This window comes from Tachyglossus aculeatus, chromosome 5, assembly GCF_015852505.1.
Source record: "Tachyglossus aculeatus isolate mTacAcu1 chromosome 5, mTacAcu1.pri, whole genome shotgun sequence".
Lineage (NCBI taxonomy): Eukaryota > Metazoa > Chordata > Mammalia > Monotremata > Tachyglossidae > Tachyglossus > Tachyglossus aculeatus.
The window spans coordinates 101,717,154-101,739,761 of NC_052070.1; the positions used below are offsets into that span (position 1 = coordinate 101,717,154).

Below are 22,608 nucleotides of genomic sequence, written 5' to 3' on the forward strand. Positions count from 1 at the left end.
TAGGATGGGGGTGGACCGTAAGCAGCCACCCGGGACAGAGAACGGGTCAGGGCAAGGTGTTGGGGCTGGGTTGTTAGAGAGTGCAATTGTGGGTGGGAAAGTGAAGTGGGGCAGAGGGGGCTCCAGGCTACCAGCAGGATTAGTTAGGGAGAGGCCTAGGACAGAGAGGCAGCAGGCGGGGAGCTGTGGCCCAGGTTCGGACCGAAGCGTCGCAAGGAGTTTTCAAACCCTATTTCCTGGAGAACAGCTAGATTTCCCCCTTGCAGACCTTCCTCCTTGCCTGCTTCTCGGCCTCGGGGATGGGGTCAGTGTCAGCTGGTACCCGCTCATGCTGCGGTCCAGTGCACGGGGCAACTCTGCGCGTATCAAGGTATGCTGCAGCCCCCAGCATAATAATAACAATAATGATGATGGCATTTATTAAGTGCTTACTATGTGCAAAGCACTGTTCTAAGCGCTGGGGAGGTTACAAGGTGATCAGGTTGTCCCACGGGGCAGTCACAGTGCAGCCCAGAGTATGCTGCAGTTTCAGCTCTCATTACAGCCCCCAGTACAGTGCAGTTCGGAGTATGATGCAGCTCAGGGCATGCAGCCCAGTGAACACAGTAGCCTGGTGCACGCTTTAGCCCCCAGCACATGCTGCAACCCCTTCCCCTGACAGTGCAGCCCCCTAACCCCTCTCTCCGGGTCGGACCCCAGAGCTCTGGGCAGCCATTGGCCACCGCCCCCCGGAGCACGTGGGGTTGCAGCTGCCCAGCGTGGCCAGCAGGGCGGGACGCAGGGAGGAGGGAGGAGAAGGCGGGGGCGGAGGGCGGAGGCAGGGGCCGGAGTGAGGAGGAGGAGAAGAAAAAGGAGGGAGCATTCAGGACCCAGGCCGGTAGCAGCCGTCTGACTCATTCCGACTCCGGAGGAGTCAAAACAGGGCACGGGAGCCGAGGGCTAGCTAGCTGAACACCGGACCTGGCTGCATCCCACTAGAGTCCAGGAGAGAGTGGTGCTCCCTGGGGCTGGCAACATGAAGGACCGCAGCCTAGGCCGGGCGCTCGGGGGTTGGACATCAGGCTGGACCTGGGCCTGGGCAGCTTGTCTGGCGGTGGCCTTTGCTTCCCCAGGTGAGTTTGCCTGCTCCCTTCACCCTCTGTCCTTTTCAGGCCAATCCTCTCCCCCCAAACCTTGAGGTCCTCTGCTTTGGGGACTTATGGAGCTCCCCAGGGCCCCCTCCTGCTCTCCGGTTGGGGTCTGTCCCAGCTGCTACCCACCAGAGGAAAAGGACACCGCCTCCTGCCACCCACTTCCCTGCTTCCTCCTGTCTTTCCCCCATCCTGTCCATAGGCAGCAGAGGAATTTTGCTTTGCACATAGTAAGCACTTAACGAATACCATTATCATTATTATTAGTTTTATTATTTGGGCAGTAGCTGCTGCCACTGCACAACTGCTGCTAATGCGGCTGCTCCTCCTCCTCCCCATTTCCCCTCCGAGAAGACAGGAACTAGGAGCCCAGCTGGCAGGCGGGAGAATCGATCCCCAGATTTAGGGTTCCCTCGCCCCTCCGTGGGGATGGGACCAGTGTGGGGCAAGGGGCAAGGGGAGAGGTCTGGGGCCAAGGGGGTAAATCAGTCCATCAGCTGTACTTAACTGAGCGCTTACTGTGTGCAGAGCAGTGTCTGCGTCGCCCTGACTTGCTCCCTTTGCTCTCCCCCCTCCCAGCCCCACAGCACTTATGTACATATTTGGGATTTTATTTATTTGTATTGACGTCTGTCTCCTCCGGTCTAGACTGTAAGCCCTCTGTGGGCAGGGAAAGTGACTGTTACTGTATTGTACTCTCCCAAGCGCTTAGTAGAGTGCTCTGCGCACAGCAAGCACCCAATAAATACGACTGAATGAATGAATGCATAAATGAACTAAGCACTTGGGAATGTAACAGAGTTGGTAGACAGGCATAGGGTGGGGCAGAGAAGGGGTTGAATCTCAAAGCGCATTGGTCTCGGGAAACAGGGTGACCAGGAAGCCACCTGGCCACACCATGGACACTGGCCCCAGCTCTTCAGGAAATGACCAGCACTGACCGGCTGAGAATGGGGTAGAAACTCGGTCAGGCCTGTAGGGAGATGTCCCCTTTTCTCACAAGGACATGGTCCATCTTCCCCTAGCCCAGAGCCCTGGTTTTTGTCCCAGCTCAGGTATCCGGGAAGAAGCGTGGTGGGATGGGGGTCCCTCTACCTCCCTCCCCTCCTTTCCTTCCGGAGACAGAGCTAAATCAGAGTGTGAACCTAGGACAGTTTTCAGACATGTATGGGCTGTCCTCAGCCCTGCTGGGACCCCCAAAGACTTCACCCTGGGAGAGAGAGGAAACCTCGACCATGTGCGGCCCAGTCAGAGAAAGGCGGCCTGCACTCAGACGGGGCTCTGGGAATTGTGTCCCATCCTCCACTGAAGCCCTGAGACCCAGGAGGCTGGCTGGAGGCAGGGGTCTGTCCCAGGTGACCCCTGGAAGCCCCTTCTAGGTGGGCGACCCTAGAGGCCTCGTTCAGAGATGCCAGGAAGGCTTACTTCCTTTCACTTTCTTTCCTTCCTCTCCGAGAAGGCGCAGGAGAGTTTCCTGGGCAGGTCTTTGTCTCTGGGACAGGGTTCGTCTGGAGGAGGTGTTCACGTCTGGGCAGGTTCAGACACAGGCTTCATCCCAGAAACTTCTGTTTCACCCAGTCCATCTGCTGGCCCGGCCTCCCTAGCCTTCTGGAGAGTTGGAAAATGGGATTAGCCACAGGCAGCTCTGCTATTTAAAGACCAGTGACTAATGTCTTATTAAACTAAAGCGTCGTGGTGAGCCCCATGCTCTACCCTGCACCTTGGCACGGCCAGGGTTGGCTCCTCAGATTGCTTTGTGGCTCAGTGGCTCAGAGCAGGGTGACATGGCCTATTCATGGGCTGGGAGGAGCTCAAGGCAGAGGATCTGCTTTGCAGGCAGATGGGGTGGGCTTCCCTGCCCCTCCCTCCCCATCCTCAACATCCCCAGACAAAGCACCGTCTAAGCAAGGCCGATGGGTGAGTTTGATCCACAGCTGCCAGGCCTTGGGCTTATTACTTAGCTGATCTATGCCTCAGGTTCCTCATCTGTCAAATGGGGATGTACTCCCTCCGCTTTAGACTGTAAGCTCAAGTGGGACAGGGACCGACCTGAATATCTTGTATCTGCCTAAGCACTTGGCATATAGTAAGTGCCGAACGAATGCACAAGTATTATTATGATTACTATTATCATTATTACCCAAGAACTCAAATTAGTCTCCTTAGCTGCTTAGACCCCTTTGCAACAGGGAGTCCAATGTTAGTGCAGTGAGAAGGGGCGGGGGGCTTTGGGGATGGGAGGGGCAGAAGCAAAGACCCCCTAATATGGGGGAAATCTTTTCCTTGGATTAAGGGGGAAGGGAGGGACCTTTGCTTTCTGGAAAAGTTTGGGTTTTGTGCCCACTGCCGCCCTCCCTCTTTACTCATATCAATGTCTGTTTTATTCATATTAATGTCTATCTCCCCATGTAGACTGTAAGCTCATTATGGGTAGGGAACGTGTCAGCTAATTCGGTTATGTTGTACTCTCTCAAGGGCTTAGAACAGGGCTCGGCACAGAGTTAGTGCTCAATAAATACCATTGATTGATTGATTACCATTGATTCAGGTGACTTGTGCGAGTCCAGCTTGTGTCAGAATGGCGGCACCTGCCTCTCGGAAGTCGACGGCTCCCCATTCTTCTGCATCTGCCCTGATGGCTTCACCGGAAAAGTCTGCAATGAGACGGAGAGAGGTAGCCTTCAGCGGGCAGCCGGGCACTCCGGGAGCTGAGTGCTCTGCTAGGGAGGCAGGCTGATCTGTTCTGGGTTGGGGGGCAGGTGGGGAGCCGATGTCCTTCCAACCCCCAGTGGCAGTCCCTCTCAGCTGAACCCCGAAGAGGCCAGTGGGAGTGAGGGAGGAGGCCAGAAGTCTCTCCTTCTGGAACCCAGCTAAGGAGCAGGAGTGGTCAGCTGGGGAGGGGAAGGGGAGCTCTTGGGTGCCAAGAATGCCTGGCCCGGCTCTGGGCAGTGCCCTCTGGGGTGGCCAGGGCTCGGGGGATCCATGAGTGGTGCTGGGTTCCGATCCTGACCCTCGCCCCAGGAAATCTCCGCTCCAGCTGCTGTTCTGCTCCAGACCTCTATCCTGGCTGATCTCACTCCAAGCTGGGCTGTTAGCCGGTTCCTGGGGGCCCATCAAATTCAAGCCCCATATGGATCGATGGGGTCCATGGGGGTGGGTGGAGGAGTTCCCCCGAACTGCTCCCCAGCTCCCCCATAACCGTCCACACTCTCTCTGTTCTCTCCCTGTCTCCTCTGCGCCCCCGAACAGGACCCTGTTTTCCGAACCCTTGTCTCAACAATGCCGAGTGCCAAGTGCTGGCCGACTCCCACCGTGGGGATGTCTTTGCCCAGTATGTCTGCAAGTGCCCGGATGGCTACAAGGGAATTCATTGCCAGGACAGTGAGTACTCAGGGCAGGAAGGGGGCAGCACGACTACTGGTGCTCCAGGCATGGTGTGGGTTTGAGGGTGGTGAGGCTGAGGGCTCCGCCCTGCCCTTAGCAGCGGATGGTGGCGAGGCTCGGGCAGACACACTGCCCGCAGAATTATTTTAACACCTAGCGCCTAGCTCCATTCCCCATGATCACTCCCACCCCCCGAGCTTAACTCTCCCCAAGACCCAAGGCCAGGGTCCTGGGCCCACTGTTCAGGTGGATCGTCAAAGTAGCGAAGGTGGCCGGCAGGGGTAGCCTGACCCCAACCTCTGGTGGGAGTCTAGAAGACACATCATTAGGGGTTAATCTTCCTGGAAATTTTTCCACAGTGGGGGAACAGAAAACAAATTCTAGCCCTCGCAGGACCCAAGAGGGTCATAAATCCGGGTCAAGGACTGGAGCCTGGCAGAGCTCTGGGCTGCTCCAAGTGCAGCTTTGTGGGCGGAGAAGCCTGGGCCAAGGCAGGGTGGGGAAGGGAGTGCTAGCTTGGGAATGAGTTCTCCTTGCACTCATGGCAGACAGGCATTCTGTCCCGGGCTGGCCAAAGCCTTGAGTCTGTTCCGCCTGGGGCCATGCCGTGGTAAGGTCCCAGGGCCCACACGTAAGGCCCAACTTGAGAAGCAGTGTGGCCTAGTGAATAGGGCATGGGTCTGGAAGTCAGAAGGACTTGGCTCCTGTGTGACCTTAGGCAAGTCATTTCACTTCATTTCACTTCTCTGGGCCTCAGTTACCTCATCTGTAAAATGGGGATTAAGACGCTAAGTCCCATGTGAGACAGGGTCTATGTCCAAGTTGATTATTTTCTATCTACTCTAGCGCTTAGTACAGTGCCTGGTACACTGGTATATAGTAAGCGCTTAACAAATGCCATTAAAAAACATTCAGTGGGATTGTTTTGTGAGCACAGATTATTTCTCTACATAGTACAGTGCTCCACACAGTAAGATCTCAATAAATGCTGTCAACTGAGGGAAAAATGAGTTTTAGAAAGATCCTACATCTCCCCCTTGGCAAGCACCATCCCTCCGCCACCCCCCACCAGCCCTCCGGCCCAGAACCCTGCCTGAGGGCATTTTGATGTGCAAGGACAAGCACCTAAAAAATCCAGGAGACAAGTTCAGTTTGATAATCACTGAAATGGGATGATGTAATAATAATAATAATAATAATAATGGCATTTATTAAGCGCTTACTACGTGCAAAGCACTGTTCTAAACACTGGGGAGTTACAAGGTTATCAGGTTGTCCCACAGGGGGCTCACAATCTTAATCCCCATTTTACAGATGAGGGAACTGAAGCCCAGAGAAGTGAAGTGACTTGCCCAAAGTCACACAGCTGAAAATTGGCAGAGCTGGGATTTGAACCCATGACCTGTGATTCCAAAGCCCGGGCACTTTCCAGTGAGCCACGCTGCTTCTCCTAATGACGATGGGAAAGAATAGTAAAACATTTTTAATAGTGTTTATTGAGTGTTCATTATGCTTGGTACATGGGAGAGTACGCTAGAAGTAAAAGATACAGCCCTGACTCTCCAGGAGCTATCAGAGAGGTTAGCATGCTTGCGTGCCGAGAAGGCATTATAAACCACAGATCGTGTAAAGAAAAACCTTAAAGTAAGCCAAGTGACTAATCCATGAGCTAGAATACACAGGTGTTCTCCCGAACAGTAAACTGATGTACCTCATTCAGGCTCTGTAGGTAAAGACTGTGCCACCAGAATAATAATAATAATAACTACTGTGGTATTTGTTAAGAGCTTACTACGTGCCAGGCCCTGCGCTAATCACTGGGGTAGATATAAACTAATCAGGTTGGACACAGTCCCTATCCCACATAGAGTTTACAGTCTTAACCCCCATGTTACAGATGAGGGAACTGAGGCACAGAGAAGTGAAGAGTCTTGCCCAAGATCACAACAGACAAATGATGGAGGATTAGAACCCAGGTCCTTCTGACTCCCAGGCCAGGGCTCGAATCACTAGGCCATGCTGCTTCCCATAAGAATCCAAATATTATTATTATATTTTACATAAATTACTGCTAGTGGCCAATTATGGCTCTTTCCCTAGAACGAAACCTTGGTCATTGTCAAACATAATGTGGCTCAGTCGAAAGAGCGCAGGCTTGGGAGCCAGAGGTCATGGGTTCTAATCCCAGATCTGCCACTTATCAGCTGTGTGACTTTGGGCAAGTCACTTAATAATAATAATAATAATGATGGCATTTATTAAGCGCTTACTATGTGCAAAGCACTGTTCTAAGCGCTGGGGAGTTTCCAAGGTGATCAGGTTGTCCCACGGGGGGCTCACAGTCTTAATCCCCATTTTACAGATGTGGGAACTGAGACCCAGAGAAGTGAAGTGACTTGCCCAAAGTCACACAGCTGACAAGTGGCGGAGCTGGGATTTGAACCGATGACCTCTGACTCCAAAGCCCGGGCTCTTTCCACTGAGCCACTTAACTTCTCTGGGCCTCAGTTACCTCATACGTCAAATGGGGATTAAGACTGTGAGCCCCATGTGGGACAAGCTGATCACCTAGTATCCCCCCCAGTGCTTAGAACATTGCTTCACACATAGTAAGTGCTTAACAAATGCCATTATTATTATTATTACAACATTTTTTTCCCAAGTTGTCTCTGATCCCATGGACTCCACCCCCCTCACAGCTTTCTGTGCTTTAAGCCTTCCTGGTCCTTCCTCCCTCTATCACATCCTTAGGATTTGGGGACTCAAGCTCTCTGTTCTCAGGTCAGTGGAGCAGGATTTTTCCCTCCAGCCTGTCGCTTTCTGGAGTTTCTCAGACCTTTGATCATTCAGCCTGATTTCTGTTCTGTCTCCTTGCCCTGCAAGCCAAGTAGGGAACGTGCCCACCCAGGGCCACTGAGGTCCTGATTGCCCCCTCCTGCCAGATCCTTCCAGCCAGTCCCTTAGTGCCCCAAACTTGGAGGCAATTTCCTTCCATCCCCATCCCCAAGGAGCGTGAGCTTCCCGGCCCTCCCAGAGGGAAGAAGAAAACATGGGCTTCATGTCAGGTGACCCTGATCTGGGCTGACTGAGGTGCCTCCTTCCCACCGAGCTAGCCAGGCAGGAAAAAAGGCGAAACAGTCCCCTATTCCTCCCCACAGGAAGTTGGCTGAAATCTGAGCCAACCCAGGCCCGCAGCCGGGGGCTCTGCTTTAGTCAGTCTATCAATCAATGCTATTTATTGAGCACTCACTGTGTGCAGAGCACTATACTAAGCACTTGGGAGAGTACAATGTAACAGGGTTGGTAGATATGTTCCCTGCCCACAGTATACTCAGGTGCACAGTTCCCTTTGCTTAAGGTGTTCCTCGGAGTGGCTCTGATGCTGACCTTGGCCCGGTCTGGGACCAAATGGTCCAATGGGCTTGAAGGCCCGGACCCTGTTGGCAAAGCCATGGACCCAGGTAGACGTTGGGTAGCAAGCCTGCAGGCAGCAGGGCCCAGCTCTGCATTGTCCTGGCCAGGAGAGTGGCCCATTCTGTCCCCTCCTGCCCACCTGTCTCCCCAGACGAGAACGAGTGCTCGTCGCAGCCCTGCCTGAACGGTGGCACCTGCCTCGATCTGGACGGTGACTATGCCTGCAAGTGCCGCTCTCCGTTCCTGGGCAAGACCTGCAAGTCCCGTGAGTGCCAGGCTAGTGTGCCCCCTCGCCCCCCTGCCTGCCAGCCCCACACTGTCCTGGCAGACCCCCTGGCTCTGATATGTTGGTGGGGCAGGGAAGGCAGGGTGAAGTCAGGCTGGGTTGGTGGGAGGGGCCTGTGATGGGTGAACCCCGTTGCCCTTGTCTTCCGTCACCATCTGTCACCTCGCTGTCCTCTTCTTCCCTAACCAGGCTGTGCTTTGCCCCTGGGCATGGAGGGAGGCGCCATCGCGGATGCCCAGATCTCAGCTTCATCCGTGCACTTTGGGTTCCTGGGGCTGCAGCGCTGGGGCCCGGAGCTGGCTCGCCTCCACAGCAAGGGCATCGTCAATGCCTGGACCGCTGGCAATTATGACAAGAAGCCCTGGATCCAGGTAGCAGGCAGGGCGTTGGACAGCACCTGGTCCCTCGGGCATGTGGTTTGTGTTGGGGTGGTGGGGTGGAAGTGGAAGGAAAGTTCGATCGCGGGAACTGCAGATGTATTAGATGTGAGGTTGCCAGGGTGGTCAGGAGCAGCCTGGAGCTGGGGAGGGGCAGGATGGGCCATGGAGGTCAACTGTGTGGCCTGGGGCTGCAGAAGGTCAGGATCATGCATGGAGGTAAACCAGTAGGCCAGGGGCTAGGGAAGATCAAATTCATTCATTCAATCATATTTATTGAGTGCTTACTGTGTACAAAGCTCTGTACTAAGCACTTGGGAGAGTACAGTATAATCGTAAACAGACACATTTCTTCCCACAATGAGCTCACAGTCTAGAGGATCAATCCTGGAGGTGAACTGTGGGGCCTAGGTCTGGGGAAGGTCAGAATCGACCGTGGAGGTGAACCATTGGTCCTGGGGCTAGGAAAGGTGAGGATCAGCCATGGAGGTGAACCACAGGGCCCAGGGCCCCATAGGGAAGACCATGAGGAAGGCCCTGGGGAAAACTAGGAAAAACTAGGCCCTACCAGTTTGCCCTCCAGCCTGAATGGAACTGCGCTCTGCCAGCCTTGTACTTTCAGTCTGGGGGCAGTGTCATCCTGTGTCAGATCCACGGATCAGCCAGCCAATTCTTAATCCCTAATTCAATAATGTGGACAGAGCAACCTCTTGTGTGCAGAAAAGTACTAGAAAAGTACTGGGGACTTGGCCGAGTATAACAGAAGAAGCAAGAAGTCTCAATCCTTCCTTTAGCTGCAAAGCTTGCAAGCTAATGGGGGAGACAGGCAGACACAGATTGTAAACAGACAGTCGAAGCTGATGTGAAAACATATCAAGAATATGGGCAAATGAGCGAATGATTGAATAAACAAAGTACAAAGCAATCAAAGAATCAATGGAATTTATTGTGCTGACTGTGTGCTGGGCACTGTACCAAATGGTCGGAAGGTAAAAATACAGTAGAGTTGCTCCCTCAAGGACCTTATAATCCAGTGGGGGAAGTTTAAAATCTATGTACGGTGTCATTAGGGGTTAAGGGAAGCAGCGTAGCATAGTGGAAAGAGCACGAGCCTATGAGTCAGAGGACCTCATTGCTAATCCTGGCTCTCCAATTTGCCACTTACTTTGGGCAAGTCAATTCACTTCTCTCTGCCTCTACGTACAATGGGGTTTGAATGTTTCCCTCCTACTTAGTCTGTGAGCCCCATGTGGACAGGGACCGTGTCCAATCTGATTAACTTAGAACAGTGCTTGACACATGGTAAGAGCATAATGAATAATAATTATTATTATTGTATTATTAGTAAGAATGGCCTCGGGGATGACATTATCGGGGCGGTGGAAATTAGTGGGGAGTGTCACCTGGAGGAGGTAGGGTTTCAGAAGAGCTTGGATAATAATGATGGTATTTGTTAAGTGCCTACTACGTGCCAAGCACTGTTCTAAGAGCTGGGTGGTGTGGGGAGCTGGGATCTGGTTGATGTGAAGGTGGAAAGGATTTCTGGACAGAGAGAAGAGCATGAGCAAATACTGGAGATGGGAGGGTCAATCGATCATTCAGTTGTATTTATTGAGCACTTGCTCTGTGCTGAGCACTGTAATAAGAGCTTAGGAGAGTACAAAAGAACAGAGTGTAAAAGAACAGCATGTTCCCTGTCCACAACAAGCTTACAGGCAGCATGATGTAGTGGATAGAGCACTGGCCTGGGAGTCAGCAGGTCATGGGTTCTAATCCCGGCTCCCCCCACTTGTCTGCTGTGTGACCTTGGACAAGCCACTTCATTTCTCAGGGCCTCAGTTACCTCATCTGTAAAATGGGGATTGAGATAGTGAGCCCCACTTGGGATGGGTACTGTGTCCAACACAATTTGCGTGTATCCACTCAAGTGCTTAATACTGTGCCTGTCACACACAGTAAGCATTTAACAAATATCATAATAATTATTTTTATTAAAGGGGATGCAGTAAGATAGTGAATTTGAGGGGAGCAAAGAGCATGAACCGAGGTGTAGTGGTTGAAGAGAGACAATATCTAAGGAGGAGAGACTAGTAGAGAGCCCAGAAAGCAGTGGTCTGGAAGCTTGGTGTGTCACAGAGAGGAGTGGGTAGGTTTCTAGGAGTGGAGTGAGCTGTAAGGCTGCGAGATGAATGGTGAGTTTTCTGGATGGGATGGGCCAAGGGGAGGCCCGGGGAAGGGACTTGGTTTGGGGCTGCTCCTTCCCTTGGCTATTTGTTAGCTGCTTTCTATGTGCCAGTGGAGTGATGTGGCCAAACTGTGTAAGAGAAAGATGGTCTGGACAGGGTATATCCTGAAAAGAGGCCCAATGGAACGAAGGAGACTTGTGAGTAGACTGATGCGGTAGTCAAGGCGAGGAGTTTGAATCAGGATGGTGGCCAATGAAGGGGTAAACCATGACACAGAAAATGTGCAGTTTTTTATATGATATTTGTTAAGTGCTTATTCTGTATCAGGCACTGTACTGAAAGCTAAGGTAATCATGTTGGACATAATGCACCTTCCACATAGTGATAATAATAATATTTGTTAAGTGCTTACTATGTGCAAAGCACTGTTCTAAGTGCTGGGATAGATACAAGTTAATCAGGTTGTCCCACATGGGGCTCAGTCTCAATCTCCATTTTATAGATGAGGTAACTGAGGCCCAGAGAAGTGAAGTGACTTGCCCAACGTCACCCAGCAGACAAGTGGAGGAGCTGGGATTAGAACCCAGGTCCTTCTGACTTCGAGGCCCGTGATCTAACCACTAGGCCATATGTGCTGCTTCAGATGGTTGCCGAAGCTCATAAGCAACTGCATGGGTGGGCAGCACTTTGGCCTCAGTTCCCAGTGCCCAAGGTCCCTGCAGTGGAGGTTGCCATGCAGTGGGCTACCTGGAGGGGAAGGGATCACCCTTTAGACCCTCTTCCAGCTCAGCATTGCGCTCCCCCCCCCCACCCCGCCCCACAACTCTAGGTGAACTTACTGCGGAAGACCCGGTTGACGGGCATCGTGACCCAGGGTGCCAGCCGGGCGGGCAGCGCCGAGTATCTGCGGACCTTCAGGGTGGCGTATAGCTTGGATGGACGTGACTTTGCCTTCATCCAGGACCCAGAGGAGAAGAGAGACAAGGTGAACACAGGAGAGGGATGGTGGAGGAAGGTGGGACTTTGTGGGGACACTGGGTCGCTGCTATGGGGCTGAGTCGGTTTCCTTCCAGGAGGAGGAGGAGGGCACAAGAGAGGCAGTTAATCAATCAATCACTGGTATTTATTGAGCACTTACTCTGTGCAGAGCACTGTTCTAAGCACTTGGGAGAGTGCAGTACAAGAGAATTAGCAGTCACATTCCATGTCCATAATGAGCTTACAGTTTAGAGGGGCAAATAACTACAGGGACGAAGGCTAAATGCATTTTGGCTTCAGTGGGGCAGCCACTGAGGAGGCCAGTTCACTAATGAGCGACTTGTTGCTTTTTTGACATCTGATCCTTAAGGCACATTCAGAACTTGTGGAAGTTGGAGACAATCAGTAATTTTTATTGAGTGTGAACTATGCATAGGGCATGCTACAAAGCCCTTGGAAGAGTACAAAAGTAGAAGACCTGACCCCTGCCCTCAGAGAGCTTTACAGCCTAGCTGGGGAGACAGACCTAAAATATATTACAGGTAGAGGGAGTGGTAAAGTACAGAAGATGTGTCCAAACAAAAGAAATGTCACAATGGATCTTGAGGTTCAGGGGGTCTGAGGGAGAGAGGCACCAAGGTAGACATCACTTAACTTTTCTGTGCCTCAGTTACCTCACCTGTAAAATGGGGATTAAGACTGTGAGCCCCATATGGGACAGGGACATTGCCCTACGTGATTAGCTTGTACCTACCCCAGCACTCAGTACAGTGCCTGGCACATAGTAAGCGCTTAACAAAGAGCAGAAAATTGGTAGACAGGGCCTCCCCACGGGGTTTCCTTTCCCCTCACGGGAGCCCCCGGTTCTCCTGAACTCCAGGGTCTCAGTCATGTCTGGACCTGTTTCCCAGCATAGCATAGTGCCGTCACTGCTCCGGCCCCTCTCCCTGAACTAATCAACCTTGCTTGTGGCTCTTCAGGTCTTTGTGGGGAATGTGGACAACAATGGGCTGAAGGAAAACCTGTTCGAGCCACCCATCGTGGCACAATACGTGCGGATTCATCCGGTGGTCTGCCGCCGGGGTTGCACCCTCCGCTTTGAGCTCTATGGCTGCGAGATGAACGGTGAGTTTTCCTGGATGGGGTGGGCAAGGGGAAGCATGGAGAAGGGGCCTGGCTTGGGGCTGCTGCTTCATTTGGCTATTTGTTAGCTGCTTTCTATGTGCCAGGCACTGTATTAAGCACTGGGGTAAGATAACAAGATAATCAGGTTGGACACAGTCCCTGTCCCACGTGGGGCTCACTGTCTTCACCCCCATTCTACAGATGAGGGAACTGAGGCACAGAGAAGTCAGTTGACTTTCCCCAAAGATTGTTGGGCAGCGGTTATTGCATCCAGGAGGGAGGAGATCCTCGGGAGGTCCTGATCAGATTTGGGACTGACCCCCTGTTTCCGAACGGAATTGGGGGATGGTTTTGTATTGTTCTGGGGTGCTGTAAATCAAGACTCCTTGTTGGAGAAAATGCGGAAGACAGGGCAGTTGAGGGAGTGGAGCAGGAATACCCGGTTATTTCTGGACCCCCTCCTCTGACCGTTACCACAACCAAACTTCACCATTATGGTGTGTTACCTAGCTGCCACACCCTTCTCCAGAGGTGGCTGCATCTGAGTGATGTGTGGGCTCCTTTGGGGAACCTGTACTGGTTTGATCATGGAGGTCCCAGAGTGGGGAGAGCAGCAGATCCCAGGGCCAAGCTCTGCTGCTTTACAACTCCTCTCGTTCACCCCTCACATCCATCTGTCACCAAAACCTGCTGGTCTCACCTCCGCAACATCACCAAGATCCGCCCTTTCCTCTCCATCCAAACTGCTACCCTGCTGGTTCACTCTCTCATCCTATCCCTACTGGATTACTGCATCAGCCTCCTCTCTGATCTTCCATCTTTCTGTCTCTCCCGACTTCAATCTATACTTCACGCTGCTGCCCGGATCATCTTTGTGCAGAAATGCTCTGGGCATTTTACTCCCCTCCTCAAAAATCTCCAGTGGCTACCAATCAACCTACGCATAAGGCAAAAACTCCTCACTCTCAGCTTCAAGGCTCTCCATCACCTCGCCCCCTCCTACCTCACCTCCCTTCTCTCCTTTTACAGCCCAGCCCGCACTCTCTGCTTATCTGCCGCTAACCTCCTCATTCTCGCCTGTCCCACCGTCGACCCCCAGCCCACGTCCTCCCCCTGGCCTGGAATGCCCTCCCTCCACACATCAGCCAAGCTAGCTCTCTTCCTCCCTTCAAAGTCCTGCTGAGAGCTCACCTCCTCCAGGAGGCCTTCCCAGACTGAGCCCCCTCCTTCCTCTCCCCCTCCTCCCCCCCAGCCCTCCCCCCTACCTCCTTCCCCTCCCAACAGCACCTGTATATATGTTTGTACATATTTATTACACTATTTTACTTGTACATATTTACTATTCTACTTTATTTTGTTCATATCTTTTGTTTTGTTGTCTGTCTCCCCCTTCTAGACTGTGAGCCCGTTGTTGGGTAGGGACCGTCTCTATATGTGGCCAACTTGTACTTCCCAAGCGCTCAGTACAGTGCTCTGCACACAGTAAGCACTCAATACGATTGAATGAATGAATGAACTCCTGAGAAAGGTGATTTCTTTTTAAATGGTACTTGTTAGGCACTTACTATGTGCCAGGCAATGTACTAAGCGCTGGGGTAGATACGAGCTACTCAGGTTGGACACAGTCCATATCCCACGTGGGACTCACGGTCAATCCTCATTTTACAGATGAAGTAACTGAGGCTCAGAGAAGTGAAGCGACTTGCCCAAGGTCACACAGCAGACGTGTGGCAGATCTGGGATAGGAACTCAGGTCCTCTGATTCCCAGGCCTGTGCTCTTTCCACCAGGCCACGCTGTTTGCACCTTCGCAGTGCCCTAAGCCTTCCAAGAAGCAAAGAAAGAAACTAAGATTATTAGGAATTTCCCTTCTGTGGGGTATTGAGGAGCTGGGGTGGGAGGCCGGGTTGGGGGTGTGTACACATGATGCCTGGCACTGCCACAGAGTATCAGTGAGCTTGGGGGCTTAGAGCAGACCTGCGTCTCTTCCTTCTTTTTTTTAATAAATGGTATTCATTGAGCGATTACTATGTGCCAAGCACTGTACTAAGTGCTGGGGTAGATGCAGGTTAATTAGGTTGGACGTAGTCCATATCCCACAGTCAACCCCCATTTTACAGATGAGGTAACTGAGGCCCAGAGGAGCGAAGTGCCTTGCCCAGGGTCACCCAGCAGACAAGTGGCAGAGCCGGAACTAGAACCCGGGTCCTTCTGACTCCCAGGACTTTGCTTCTTTTTCTCTGATCAATCAGTGGTATTTATTGAGCACTTACTGTGTGCAGAGCACAGTACAAAGCGCTCAGGAAAGTATGATGCACCCAAGTTGGTAGACAGACACATTCCCTGCCAGCAATGAACTCCACCCACAACCAGTCTTTATTGTTAGGACTGCTGGATCTTGGGTCAGAAAATCTTCCCCTCCACCAGAACCCCTGGAGACCATGCCATGAGATTGTTTTGGTGAAGGACACCTGGTCACCCGGCCAGAGCCACACCTCGCCCACACAACCTTGGGTCTCTTAACAAATAACATGATCATCATCCAGCGCTTAGAACAGTGCTTGGCACATAGTAAGCGCTTAACAAATGTCATTATTATTATTATTATTATTATTATTTAGGGAAAAGCTTTTGCCCAAGAATTGCCCTTTCCAGCCCTTTTCCCTCCGCCAATGTTCACAGCGCCACCTTCTGGCTAGCAGGAGCACCGTAGCATTGTCCCTCATTCCCCGGCGGGCTCCTCTGTTTTTTTAATGGCATTAGTTACGCGCTTACTATGTGCCAGGCAGTGTACTAAACACTGGGTAGATTCAAGATAATCAGCTGGACACACTTCCTGTCCCGCATAGGGCTCACAGTCTAAACTGGAGAGAGGGTTTAATCCCCATTTTACAGGCACGGTGACTGAGGCACAGAGAAAATTAAGTAACTTAGCCAAAGTCACGCAGCAGAGAAGTGGCAATTATAAGGGGGGACGGGGTCCTTGCCTTCCGGTGGGTTTTTTTTAAAAATGACGTTTCTTAAGTGCTTACTACATGTCGAGCACTGTTAATAACAATAATAATAATAATGGTATTTGTTAAGAGCTTACTATGTGCCAAGCACTGTTCTAAGCACTGGGGTAGATCAGGTTGTCCCACGTGGGGCTCACAGTCTTAATCCCCATTTTACAGATGAGTTAACTGAGGCCCAGAGAAGTGGGTCACACAGCAGACAAGTGGCGGAGCTGGGATTAGAACCCGCATTCTCTGACTCCCAAACCGATGTTCTTTCCACTAAGCCACCCTTCTTCTCACAAGTTAATTGGATTGATGCAGTTCCTGTCCCATGTTACAGTCTAAGTAGGAGGGAGAACAGGTTTTGAGTCTCCATTTTACAGGTGAAAATACTGAGGCCCAGAGAAGTGAAGTGACTTGCTCAAGGTCACACAGCAGGCAACTGGCAGAGCTGGGATTTTAGTCACCCAGGTGTGAGGAACAGCATGGCCTAGGAGATAGAGCACAGGCCTGTGAGTCAGAAGGACCTGAGTTTTAATCCCCGGCTCCTCCACTTGTCTGCTGTGTGACCTTAGGCAAGTCCCTTCACTTCTCTGTGCCTCAGTTACCTCATCTGTAAAGTGGGGATTAAGACTGTGAAACCCATGTGGGACATGGACTGTGTCCAACCTGATTATCTTTTATCTACTGTGCCTGGTACTTAGTAAAGCCATTTATTGTTGTAGTGTACTTTTCCGAGCGATTAATACAGTGCTCTGTACACAGTAAGCACTCAATAAATATGACTGAATGATTGAATTTTAAAATACCATTAAAAAAAGGGCCTCCGACTCCTAGGCCCGTGCTTTCTCCACTTGGCCACACCACTTCGTTATCAGTCTAGTTTTTCAGAGCCTCCCCTGGAAAATCTCATCATAACTGGGCCTAGCCCAGAAACAGATGTTCTTCTTGTTCTCCTGTCTGGAGTCTCTGAGCCTCTGCTGACTTCCCCAGCAGTGTCATTCATTCATTCGTTCATTCATTCATTCACTCCGCATTTAGTGAGCACTTTAGTGAGTGTGCAGAGCACTGTACTAAGTGCTTGGAATGTACAATTTGGCAAAAGATAGAGACAATCCCTACCCAACAATGGGCTCAGTCTAGAAGTGGGGAGCCAGACAACAAAACAAAACAGACAGGCATCAATAGCATCAATATAAATAAATAGAATTATAGGTATATACACATCATTAATAAAATAAATAGAATAATAAATATGTACATATATACACAAGTACTGGGGACGGGGAGAGAGTAGAGCAGAGGGAGGGAGTAGGGGCAATGGGAAGGGAGGAGGAGTAGAGGAAAAGGAGGGCTCAGTCTAGGAAGGCCTCAACAGGGTGTCTACAGGGTACCAGCCACCTGTCCTCAGCAGGTGTTGCTCTGGGGCTGTCATGCCAATGGTCTGCTCCAGCCCAGACCTAGCTGCATTTCCACATGAGGATCTGTGGTTTCTGAGTGTTTGATATCCTGTACCCCTAACAGGTAATCATTGGGCTTTGTCAGGGGAATGGAAATGGAGGGTGGGAGGGGCGGGGGAGGAGGAGGAGAGGAGGATCCCAGAGGAGGTCAGAGCCCTGGGAATACTCACAGCAGAAGGGATGGTTGGAAATGTGAACTGGATTCCCCTGTCCGGTGGAATGGGCCCGGCAGATGCCTCATCCTTAGCATTCCCCTTCCGATCTCTGTGTGGCTGGGTGGATAAGAGAGAGAGAGAAAGAGAAATCATGGGTTCTAATCCCAGTTCCGCCACTTGTCCACTCCATGACTTTGGGCAGGTCACTTAACTTCTTTGGTCCTCAGTTACCTCATCTGTAAAATGGGGATTGAGATTGTGAAACCCACTTGGGACAGGGGCAGTATCCAACCCGATTTGCTGGTATCCACCCCAGCATTGATTACAGTGCCTGGCATATAGTAAGCACTTAACAAATACCACGGGGGGGGGAGAGAGAGAGAGAGAGAGTGTGTTTGTGAGAGTGTGAGAAGTAGGGTGCTTGTTCTTGGACCTATGTATATGTTGGTGTCTGTGGGGGGAGAGGTGAATTTGTGCTGTGTGTGTGTGTGTGTGTGTGTGTGTGTGTGTGTGTGTGAGCCCATTGTTGGGTAGGGATTGTCTCTGTTGCCAAATTGTACTTTCCAAGTGCTTAGTACAGTGCTATTTTTGAATAAGGGCTCTGGCCCCAAAGGGGCCGCTACTCTCCTATTACAGCCCAGCCCTAACACTTCACTCCCCTAATGCTAACCTTCTCATTGTACCTCAATCTCACCTATCTCACTGCCGGCCCCTTGCCCACATCCTGCCTTTGGCCTGGAATGCCCTCCCTCCTCAAATCTGAAAGAAAATTACTCTTTCCCACTTCAAAGCCTATTGAAGGCACATCTCCTTCAAGAAGCCTTCCCTAAGCACCCCCCCCACCCACTTTTCTCTTCTCCCACTCCTTTCTGTGTCGCCCTGACATGCTTCCTTTGTTCTTCTCCCCTTCCAGCCCCACAGCATTTATATACGTCTGTAATTTATTTATTTATATTAATGTCCGTTTCCCCCCTTCCATCACACAGTTTTCAATAAATACGATTGAATGAATGAATGGACTGTAAGCTCTTTGTGGGCAAGGAATATGTCTGTTTATTGTTGTATTGTGCTCTCCCAAGCGCTTAGTACAGTGGTCTGCACACAATCAGCACTCAATAAATATGAATGAACTGGAGGCCTCCAGCTTTAGTGCTCAGGGCCACTGCTGGGAAACCAGGGGGGTCATTGCCTCTGTCGCCCCCCACCATCCCTGGCACAGTTGTTTCTGCAGGGGGCTTCTCTCCTACTACCTGTGTGTGTGTGTGTGTGTGTGTCCCATTGTGTTACAGCGTATTTCAACACGGCAGGTTGCTCTGATCCGCTGGGCATGAAGTCCCACCTCATCCATGACAAGCAGATCACGGCCTCCAGCACCTTCAAGACATGGGGCCTGGATGCCTTCAGCTGGCACCCCTACTTTGCACGTCTGGACAAGAAGGGCAAGTCCAACGCCTGGGCAGCCAAGGGCAACGAGGCCACGGAATGGTTGCAGGTGTGTCGTTGGCCCGCCCCCGCCTTCAACCCAGAGTCCTCCCAACTTCAGATCTGGGGTCAGGGTGCCCCCTGCCCCCTATATCCTCCACTCCATCCAGGGATCCCAGGGGTTGGGGATGCCTGGTTCCCTGCTCCTGGCGCAGGGGATGACGAACCACAGATGAGGACAAAGAGTTGTGGGGTCGGGCGGGGGCTCCCTGGGGGAGGCAGGAAGCTACCAGCCAGAACCCATTAATTTGTGATCCAAACAGGATGGGGCCCGAGATCATGCTGGGGGGATTGTGAGGCAGGAGAGAGGGGAACTGCCAGGAGAGAGACACGTACCCTCGGAGATGGGGAGAGCAAGTTTTTGCCATTGCGTTTGGGGTTCATAGTTACAGTAGTAGCCTGAGAGTCAGGGGACTTTAGAGTGGATGCCTCAGGGACCCGGCTCTTTGGGGGACCATCGTCATCCATTGGGAAAGGGGCTGGCATCCCACCTCACAGCTTCCAGAATACTACTGCTGCTGCTGCTGCTATGGTCCCTGGCATTTTTGAGGGGGTATTAGAGGCCACCCTAGTCGGAGGAAGGAAGGAAGAGAGAGACAGGACGCACCCAAGCGAGCAGCAAAGGGATTTATCTTGGTTCCTCTTGCAGATTGACTTGGGCACTCAGAAGCGGGTGACGGGCATCATCACCCAGGGGGCCCGTGACTTTGGCCACATCCAGTACGTGGCAGCGTACCGTGTAGCTCACAGTGACGATGGGAAGACCTGGACAGAGTACCAGGACAGCATCACCAAAAGTGCTAAGGTGATCCGTGCTCTCTCTGCCCTGTGCCCTGAGGCGGAACCACCCCCACCAGGGGGAGTGCAGATGGGTTGGGATAGCTGCTCCTGGGTGGGGGCATCTGGGGACTGCCCTAACCACCCATTCCCCCTGTAGATTTTCCCCGGAAACTCAGACAACAACTCGCACAAGAAGAATGTGTTCGACCAACCCTTCTATGCTCGGTTTGTCCGCATCCTGCCCACCGCCTGGCACGACCGCATCACCCTCCGGGTGGAGCTACTGGGCTGTGACGAGTAGACACCACCACCCCTGCCCACCCACCGCCGTGGGAGAGACAGTCCTCCGGGCTGCACCGTCAGGGAGAGACGGCGGGAGGGACCACTGTCACAGCTGCCCTTCTCATGCATCCTTCCCCCAGCCCCGCCACTGCATACCTGCTGTTGCCACGCACCTGCCCTGCTGCTCAGAGAGGGGCAGAGGACAGACCGGGACAGGAGGGATGATGTGTATTGCCTGGTTGTAGAGAAGGCGGGGGCTCAGCCCTATCCCCTTACTTTCCCATAGAAGAGGAGTCTCTCCCCCACCCCGCCCCAGCCCTGCTTAGTCTCCAGGCCCGCTCACACAGCAGTCATACTTTAGGCTGCCCCTCTAGTTGGGGGCCTTTATATCCCTTCCCCTGCACCCCCTGATTACTCTTGGCCATGGGGAGGCCCTCCGACCATCACCCCCAAGGGCTGCAGGGCTCTGGAAGAGGAGAGCTGGTGCCTGGGGAGCTGAGGAGGAGGAAGGCAGGTGCCAGGAGATTGGGCTTGATAATGAGTGGTATTTGTTAAGTGCCTATGTGCCAGGCGCCATTCTAGGCGCTGGTGTAGTACAAGTAATCAGGTTGGACACAGTCCAAGTCCCACCTGTGGCTCACAGTCTTAATCCCCTTTTTATAGATGAAATAACGGAGGCAGAGACAAGTGAAATGCCCAAAGTCACACAATAGACAAGTGGCAAAGTGGGGATTGGAACCGAGGTCCTTCTGACTCCCAGCCCCAGGTTCTATCCACTAAGCCACATTGCTTCACAGGCTTGGAAGGGAGAGGAGGAGAGGGGGACAGTGGGAAGTAGGTAGTAAACTCTGTTACCCATCACCCCCCGCCACACACACAGCCTGCTTCCCTTCTCCCCCTCCCACTGACACCCCCTGAATTCCTCAAACTAGGGTGAGGGGGTAGGGATGGTCAGTCTCTGCGTTGGAGTGGGAGGCCCTCCGTTCTCCCCCTGCACCCCACCACTTGCCTCGCCCCCCTCCTCAACCCTGGAAAGAATGTCAGTGCTGATAGGTGCCAGCCAGGCCCTCTCCGGACTTGTCCGCTGTACGGGGTGAAGTGAGATGGCAGGAGTGGGAAGGGGAGGGAGCAGCACAGCTGGCTGGCGGCTGCCATTGCTCCAGGAGACCCTGACTGTCGCCTGAATGGGTGGGGTTCCTTCCCTCCCCCGTACAAGGAGATGCCAAGGCCTGGCCACTTGCGGCGTCCTGGGGGGCCTCTGGAGTGGGGCAGGGAGGGATGTGAGGGACACCTCGGGCTCAGTAAAAGAGCCGGAGAGACCCCATCCCCTTGAACAACTGGCTCTGAGTCCTCTCTAATGCCGAAGGCTGCAAGTGGTGGGAAAGGTTCTCGAGGACTCCGACCCCCACCCCCCACCCCCGCAGCTCCCTGCTGGTCTGCCTGGAAGGTGGAGGAGGCAGCTTCTCAAATATATTTATACTGTTGACTTTGAGTCCTGTGGTCATGTTTTTTCAGGAGGAGCTGGAGGAGGGGCTTTAGCTCCTGCACTGGTTCAGCGTCAATCAATTGTATTTTACGGAGTCCTTACTGTGGGCATAGCACTGTGTTAAGCTCTTGGGAGAGTTGCAGAGCCGGTTGACACGTTCCCTGCCCACATGGAGCTTATTGTCTAGAGGTGGGTTGGGGTGAGGGAGAGGGAGGAACTGCCAACCCGGCAGTAGTGGGGCAGAGCAATTGTAGTCCACAGATCTTTGGTCTTCTGTCGGCCCTCGAAGAATCCAGTCCAGGTGCTGTCCCAGCTGCTGCCTCTTCATTTGTATTAATTCATTCAATCGTATTTAATGAACGCTTACAGTGTGCAGAGCACTGTACTGAGCGCTTGGGAAGTACAAGTCGGCAACGTATAGAGACGGTCCCTACCCAACAATGGGCTCACAGTCTAGAAGACTTTGCATTGTGGAGAAGCTAGAGGAGGCAGCGGGAGAGGAGAGGGCAGACCCCCTAGGGTCAGCTTGCACACTACAGACCTGTCCTGCCATAGCAGATGTTTACTTCCATCGGCACTCACAGTGATTATTCCCTCACTCAACACCCCCATCCTGAGACCCTACTGCTTCTGGGGGGGCACCCTCCTCAGGCGCAAGGAATGGCCAGCAGAGCAGGGGAGAAAAGAGAGTGAACTGCAGGCAAAGCTGCTTGTTTTTCCCTCTGATGGAGATCTGGGGGTGGGGGGTTGGGGTCAGATGCCCCTGCTGCCTTATGTCTCTCCCCTCCCCCGGGTCTCCCCACATACGCACTCAGGATTCATGATGGAAACAGGTGGGGTTGAGGAGGGTGTGGAGGAGGGTGTCTTTGGGCAGGTGAGAATTGTGGGGTGGATGGTTCCTTTTATGTGCTCAAGGCAGTCATCCGGAAGGATTTCTATGCGGGTCACACACTGGGGCTGGGGCTGGATGCAGATTGGACCCCAAGTGGAACAGGCCAGGCCAGGCCGATTTCCCCACATTCAGAATGGCCAAATTCCCCCAAGAAAATGGCTGTCTGGGCTAAGGATAACCTTTCCTCCCTGAATGA

At 52.5% G+C, this 22,608-nt stretch overlaps 1 protein-coding gene across 4 annotated transcripts; it reads left to right on the forward strand.

Annotated features, from left to right (window-relative positions):
• The first annotated feature begins 839 nt into the window (after positions 1-839).
• On the forward strand, positions 840-20,642 carry MFGE8 (milk fat globule EGF and factor V/VIII domain containing). Of its 4 annotated transcripts, none has more exons than XM_038746418.1 (10): positions 840-1,112; positions 3,679-3,804; positions 4,380-4,511; positions 8,080-8,193; positions 8,404-8,585; positions 11,607-11,762; positions 12,736-12,880; positions 18,780-18,982; positions 19,622-19,777; positions 19,910-20,642. In XM_038746418.1, the coding sequence occupies exons 1-10, from the start codon at positions 1,016-1,018 to the stop codon at positions 20,051-20,053; spliced, it is 1,455 nt and encodes a 484-aa protein (XP_038602346.1). In that variant the 5' UTR covers positions 840-1,015; the 3' UTR covers positions 20,054-20,642. The 4 variants fall into 4 exon arrangements, with proteins under 4 accessions (XP_038602346.1, XP_038602348.1, XP_038602347.1 ...); XM_038746419.1 differs by having other exon boundaries at positions 841-1,112; positions 18,798-18,982; XM_038746420.1 differs by lacking the exon at positions 8,080-8,193.
• Positions 20,643-22,608: the final 1,966 nt, after the last annotated feature.

Coding starts and splice junctions, on each gene's coding strand:
- MFGE8 (XM_038746418.1), top strand. CDS start 1,016: ATGAAGGACCGCAGCCTAGGCCGGGCGCTCGGGGGTTGGACATCAGGC. Junction 3,805..4,379: donor CTGCAATGAGACGGAGAGAG/GTAGCCTTCAGC, acceptor GCCCCCGAACAG/GACCCTGTTTTCCGAACCCT. Junction 19,778..19,909: donor GCATCACCAAAAGTGCTAAG/GTGATCCGTGCT, acceptor TTCCCCCTGTAG/ATTTTCCCCGGAAACTCAGA.